Raw genomic sequence first — 6,903 nt, forward strand, 5'->3', positions numbered from 1 at the left:
ATCACAGACAATCATAACTCTTAACAAGAATTATCATACTCCACCATTAAGAGTATAGCACTTAGAATATCATATTCCAAGCATTTCACCTCGGCACATGTTGTTGAACAACCAGCTGAAACTTTATGGTGCAACTTCCCTGTTTGGCTTTCCCGAAAGTCCCATCAGCTGCAACATCAGTTTCCACCACACAACCTGCATCAACGCCAAACCAATGCCCATGTGTAATTGTAGAACCGCTAACGAACATCCCTTTCCATGGTGGCGCGGACACACCATGAGGATGGTGTGACTTCAGAGGAATTCGTTACTCTCCGTAACAACGGAGACAATGTTAGCGTCTTTGGAGCCATTTGCCGGATTAGCTCCACCTGGACAATTAACCCTTACATGCCCAGTCTTTCTGCACCTCCAGCATACCAGATTCTTCCCAGAGTTTCTCTTTCGCCTATCCGAACACAACACTATCGTATCTCCTGATGACGAGACCCCGTTACCTTCCAGTCTTTTCTCCTCGGATAGGAGCTTGCTAGTAACGTCTTCAAACTTCAGAGTTTTCTTCCCATACATCAAAATAGGTTTCATGTGTTCATAAGACGATGATAAAAGATAATATCAACCTCAAAGCTTTATCTTCGTCATCTGTTTTAACTCCAATAGTCTCCAGTTCTGAAACAATACCGTTAAGAATACTTAGATGATCTGAAATCTTTGAACCCCCATCCATACGCAGAGTATGAAATTGTTCTTTAAGACACAACCGATTTGAGATGCCCTTGCCCTGGTACAACTGCTCTAGTTTAACCCAAAGCTCCTTTGCCGTTGATAACCCGTGCACATTTGCAAGCACGTTCTTTGCAAGACACAAACGAATCGCACTTGCTGCCCTCAAATCCATATCATCCCATTCTTCTTCATCGAACTTACTGCTAGAATTACTGCCGGGAATAAAGGTGGGTTTACCTTTCAATGCCTTGTGTAACCCGGACTGAATCAACACATCCTTGACTTGAACCTGCCATAAGCCAAAATTGATCATCCCATCAAATTTCTCTACATCAAACCTCATTTTACTGAGCTTCGACATCGTATCCGTATCCTATAAACAATACTTTCTCTGATTTTGCTCACGTTTCGAATAGCCAAAAGATGTAGCAGGTAGCCAGGACCCTTTAAATCGGAAATTCACAACTCGCCACTAACAAATCCAACTATTACTACGAATCAGAAAAAAATATTGTCTAACCAGATACCCTATACGATCAATAGAACTCGTTTCTGATGTGGACGATCCACTCCCGTGCCAACCACAGAGCATACTCCGACTCCTATAACCGAGACCCCCGTCAAACCTGACGCTCTGATACCAGTTGTTGGGAAATTACGGTCTCACTAATTCCCACCACCCAGCCCAACAATAATAGTAAAGAAATAAGAACAATACACAACACAAGATTTAACGTGGAAACTCCAAAACAGGAGAAAAACCACCGATCCCCAAAGAGAGGAATACACTATATCACAAATTGTTACAATGATATAGACGACTCTCTTAAGCCAACTACACTCTCCAAAATATTTAACTAATACAACTCTCAAACAAGGGTAAGAAAGAAATAAATAATCAAATACTTAAAGTGTATTGATTGGTGCAAATTAGAATGAAGACTTAGCCCTCCTTTTATAACCAAGTCACCTACCTCCAACTTTCTCCTCCCACCTATGTGGGATAACATCCTTCATAAAGTAACCATATCAATTTTTTCTATCAAAAAATAAAACCAAGATTCAAAACTATGATTTTTTGTGATTTTTTAATTTATTTCATGAAATTGCGTTGTTTTTTGTGGTTCTGATTTTCATTAGGGCTATATTGATTAATTGATGTTATTAATTCTTGTGAAACTATGTTTATAGTTATCTCTGTATGTTACTTTGTTGCGGTTATACTTTTTATGAACACCGGGAGGCTGAGTTATTGTTTTAAACTGGTTGTTATCCAACTAAATGGATGTGAAATTTGGATTTTGTTTTTGTTCATTTGTGATTTCTTGTATTGACACACAGATTTTGTGCTTGTGAAATTTTATTTTTATTTTTTTGATTTCTCAAGTTCCTATATGAATTTCTCAGATTTTGTGTTTTTGTGTTTGATTCCGATTATTTTCATTGCTTTGATTGAATTGTCTGTGTTTACTAGTGAATTCTTGTATGAATACGTAGATACTGTATGGACGGCCTTACATTTATTACTATTACTATAGTATCTAATAGACAAAAATGGTGAATAGTAATTAGGGGCATTTTTGTCCTTTCACTTTTTTTATTCTAATTAAATTTCACTACACCAAAAAGCCTCCCACACTTTTTCCAAATAGTCAAATCGACCCCTCAAACAGGGGGGTAAGGTGTCAAATAACCATTTTTATAAAAAAATCTTAAATAAACTCCACCCAAATATTCAACGGGTCATATTTTCTCGCTCGCAACGAGTTAAATTTTTCCGACACCATCGTTAAACTCGATATTATCTAATAGACAAAAATGGTGAATAGTAACTAGGGGCATTTTCGTCCTTTCACCTTTTTTTTATTCTAATTAAATTTCACCACACCAACAAAGACCCCCACACTTTTTTCAAATATTCAAATTGACCCCTCAAACAGAGGTAAAGTGTCAAATAATTATTTTCATAAAAAATCTTAAATAAACTCCACCCAAATATTCAACGGGTCATATCTTCTCACTCACAACGAGTTAAATTTTTCCGACACCATCGTTAAACTCGAAATAATTTTAGGAACAGTATGTCACTAACTATACGCAAAACGGACGCTTTTTAAAAAAATGCTAAATATTTGGGGTACTTTTCATACACGTTGATTTTGCTGTTAAATTTTTAAAATATAAAAGTCGATAATTACATAGCTAAACGCGGAGATGGACATATATTGTTAATTTAAAATAACATTTAAATCTTTCACGGGTTATACCTTTTAGTTCGACCCGAGTTGCGCTTCAACGACATCATTCTTTAGTCACGAAATAATTTTACAAACTAAACGCTATAAAATACATTGAAAACCGAACCCCCGACGCGAAACGAGGGTTCAACAACTAGTTTATAGCTATAGTTCTAAACCTCAAATATGAACATCTAAGTTGGCGAAGGTTCACCGTATCAAATATGAACATCTAACTATTGTGGGGAATATGAAGATTACCTTATCCAACCTCATTAGAAACATATTGAGTTGGGGAGGGAGATGATTGGAAATGTAGTCAAGTAATAATTCGGTTAGGCACCAATGTAGCAATAGTTCAGTGATCGGTACTTTTGAAGTCGAGACTCGCTACGTGGAAGCTTGAACTTAAAATAGGTGGATGTTCAATCCTCATTCGCGGTAAGAATTTACAACTCTTGTAGTAATGGTTGCTCTGTCACATGTCTGGGGACCCCGGTGGTAAATTTCCTTCGACTGTTTTGGGGTGGGTCTTGCAGATTTTCAAAGGAACACTAGGTTGGGTGTCCTTGCCAACCATACACTTCGGGAACTTAATAATTCTGTTAGATCGTATATATCTGAGTAGCCCTTCTTGGGTAGACTGAGTAGGAAGACTTTATCCGTTTACCTATTCACCTATTTATTAGTTCTGATCGTGGCATGATCCTGTGTTATGGTGGAAATCAAGGTGTGATTATTCTTGATCTTGCAGTACGCTAGAAGACGTGTTTTTTTCTACAAACTTATTATTTCGAGACACCCTGTGTATATTTGTAACCTTTGAACTTCGAAAAACTGAAAAGTTTTGTTTTGGTTATTTTATTGGTTTATTATTTGCCTGTGAACCTGGATAAAAAATGTATTGTTTAGATTGATCTTTTATTTTAACGACTCATATCATCATAGTTATGAACTAATTCTAGTTAGTTATTTGGCCGTTGTAAATACCGATAATTCTAACTACATCAAAACCATCTGTTTTTTATAGACCAGCAAAACAAATTACTGATATGCGAAAAAATAGCTGAACTTGTTTACTTCTCGTGACCTTGATTCTTTTAATATATAGTATTACCTTGAGTTGAGTGCTTTCAAATTCAGATAATGAAAACAAATACCAAAGGCCATAACTTTCACTCATTAAATCCTTTATATAACCAACCATAAAATCAAATATTTATTCCTGACCACCATAATAAGTTTGATCCCATCACAATCACCAAATTCACAAAACGCAATCATGAAATCAGAGATCAACAAAGATTCAGTTGTAACCACCACACTTCTACCAAAATCAAACCAACTAAAAAATGAAGTCTCCAAGATTTCGTCCGTATCCGGAGCCGTATTCAACGTCTCAACAAGCATTATCGGTGCTGGAATCATGTCGATTCCAGCAACACTCAAAGTACTGGGTATAATCCCGGGGTTTGTTGTGATATTGATAATGGGGTTCTTGATGGAGGTCACAATTGAGTTCTTATTGAGGTACACTAATCATACGGGTGAGTCGGATACTTATGGAGGCGTTATGGCTGAATCATTCGGGAAGTTCGGTTCGCTTTCGCTTCAAACATGTGTCGTTATAACTAACCTTGGCGCGCTTATTATATACTTGATTATCATTGGTAAGCATGAACTCCGTTAATTATTAGAGTTGATTTGTACACCATTATTGAAGATATGCATAATTATTAATTACATACATCACCAAAGCTTATAATGTCATTTTAACCACGGTAGCTTGTTAGGGTTCTGATATTCTTACAAGAAGTCTCAGGGTTAGGCCGCGTACATCTGACAAAAGTACTCCCATTCCGGTTCTTACTCGCAAATTTTTGTGATGAAAACTTGTTACATGTCTTTCTTTTTTCTTTTATTAATTGCATATGATATGAAACAAGAAGTCTCAGGGTTAGGCCGCGTACATCTGACAAAAGTACTCCCATTACGGCTTCTTACTCGCAAATTTTTGTGATGAAAACTTGTTACATGTCTTTCTTTTTTCTTTTATTAATTGCATATGATATGAAAAAACCTAACTGAGATCATTGTATGCAGGGGATGTTCTGTCGGGAGACCAATCCGACGGTGTAGTACATTCTGGCATATTACAAGAATGTTTTGGGTTTCATTGGTGGAATACACGTGCTTATTCCGTCTTATTCGTTGTCATTTTCGTTATGCTTCCGCTTGTTTTGCTCCCTCGAGTAGGTATGTTCAAATAACAACTTACCCTAGCTTTGACTTTTAAGGTCAAACTGACTAACTGTTACGCTTATTGTTACTGTTTGACTTTGACAGAGTCATTGGGTCATGCTTCAGCAGTATCAATTCTTCTAGCAGTAATTTTTGTTATTATCATATCTGGTATGGCGATTTACGCAATGTTGGAAGGCAAAACTCAACAACTTAGACTCGTTCCCGATTTTAGTGATGGTTTTTCGTTCTTCAATCTTTTCACAACCATACCTGTCATGGCCACTGCACTTGCATGCCATGTTACTAGTAAGAATTCACACTCTATCATATTATTCTTTTATTATTACATGTATTGATTAATTGATTAATATCGTTCTAGAGTATATATGGTAATATAATAGCCCAAAAAAATAGCATAAAAGACCAAATTTCTCAATAAAGGGAATATCACTTTTACAGATTTACGATTGCCATAAAGAATACATATTTTAAATATATTAATTTAGTACGTATAAAAGATTTATATCTTGAAAAGATCGCAATAAAGGTAAATTTTGTCATTTGTCGCCACATGTGCATCCACGTAGACGCCACCTCATCAAATCTGATGAGATGGCATCCATTTTATAATTTGAACAATGTGTATCAACATTTTGTAAGAGTTTGATATGTGCCTGTGTGACTATATCCTTTTCTTGTTCTTATGGGAATGTATAGTTCATCCGGTACGAGCAGAACTTGTAAATCAATCAAACATGACATCAGCCGTTCGGATTTCTTTAATCCTTAGTGCTGTAATTTACTTGGCCGTTGGTTTTGTTGGCTACCTTCTTTTTGGCGACTCGATCATGGCCGATATGTTAGTCAACTTTGATCAAACTAATTCACCCGGTGGCTTGCTGATCAACGCAGCTGTTAGGCTTAGCTACGCATTACATCTTATGTTAGTTTTCCCGGTAATTTTTTACAGTCTACGATCCAACATGGACGAAATGATTTTCCCACGCAAATCTCTTCTTTCAAATGACACTTCAAGATTCATGTTACTCACAATCGTGTTGCTTTCGTTCATATATTTCATAGCGATTGCTATCCCGAATATTTGGTACTTCTATCAGTTCATTGGATCAACCGCTGTTGCTTGCATTGCATTTGTGTTCCCTGGTGCTATTGTTTTAAGGTATGGTGCTAATTTTTTCATACAAGTATGTATTTTATGGCTGATTGGTTTGATTTAAACATGTAATGAGTTATGTTTATGTTGATATAGGGATGTTCATGGAATATCTACAAGAAAAGATAGAGCGATGGCGATAATTGTGGTGATATTAGCCGTTGTGACTAGCGCTATTGCGATTTCTACTAATTTGTTCAGCGCCTTCGGAAATAGTTCTTAGTCTTTATGAACATTGCTCTATGTGGTGATATATATTTTATTTTTAAATTAATTTTATTTTATTTTTTAAAAAAATTTCCTAGGAGGTTCACTCGGAAGCAATCCCTTTATTCGACATCCGAGAGGGATGACTTTATCTACTTTTGAGAGTATTTTCACTTTGAGCGGAGAAATGACTTGTCTTTATTCTCGGATAGGGGAATGATTGTCTACGTCTCATATCCATATCCATATATATATATATATATATATATATATATATATATATATATATATATATATATATATATATATATACTA

General features: G+C 36.0%; 1 protein-coding gene across 1 annotated transcript; it reads left to right on the forward strand.

The window, feature by feature from the left end:
• The first annotated feature begins 4,245 nt into the window (after window positions 1-4,245).
• LOC139893029 (amino acid transporter AVT6C-like) lies at window positions 4,246-6,604 on the forward strand. The gene is made up of 5 exons (XM_071876167.1): window positions 4,246-4,633; window positions 5,067-5,219; window positions 5,310-5,513; window positions 5,925-6,387; window positions 6,478-6,604. The coding sequence occupies exons 1-5, from the start codon at window positions 4,246-4,248 to the stop codon at window positions 6,602-6,604; spliced, it is 1,335 nt and encodes a 444-aa protein (XP_071732268.1).
• The last annotated feature ends 299 nt before the right edge of the window (window positions 6,605-6,903 follow it).

Source organism: Rutidosis leptorrhynchoides, chromosome 2 (assembly GCF_046630445.1).
Source record: "Rutidosis leptorrhynchoides isolate AG116_Rl617_1_P2 chromosome 2, CSIRO_AGI_Rlap_v1, whole genome shotgun sequence".
In the NCBI taxonomy this organism is placed as follows: Eukaryota; Viridiplantae; Streptophyta; class Magnoliopsida; order Asterales; family Asteraceae; genus Rutidosis; species Rutidosis leptorrhynchoides.

Coding starts and splice junctions, on each gene's coding strand:
- LOC139893029 (XM_071876167.1), top strand. CDS start 4,246: ATGAAATCAGAGATCAACAAAGATTCAGTTGTAACCACCACACTTCTA. Junction 4,634..5,066: donor TATATACTTGATTATCATTG/GTAAGCATGAAC, acceptor CATTGTATGCAG/GGGATGTTCTGTCGGGAGAC. Junction 6,388..6,477: donor CCTGGTGCTATTGTTTTAAG/GTATGGTGCTAA, acceptor ATGTTGATATAG/GGATGTTCATGGAATATCTA.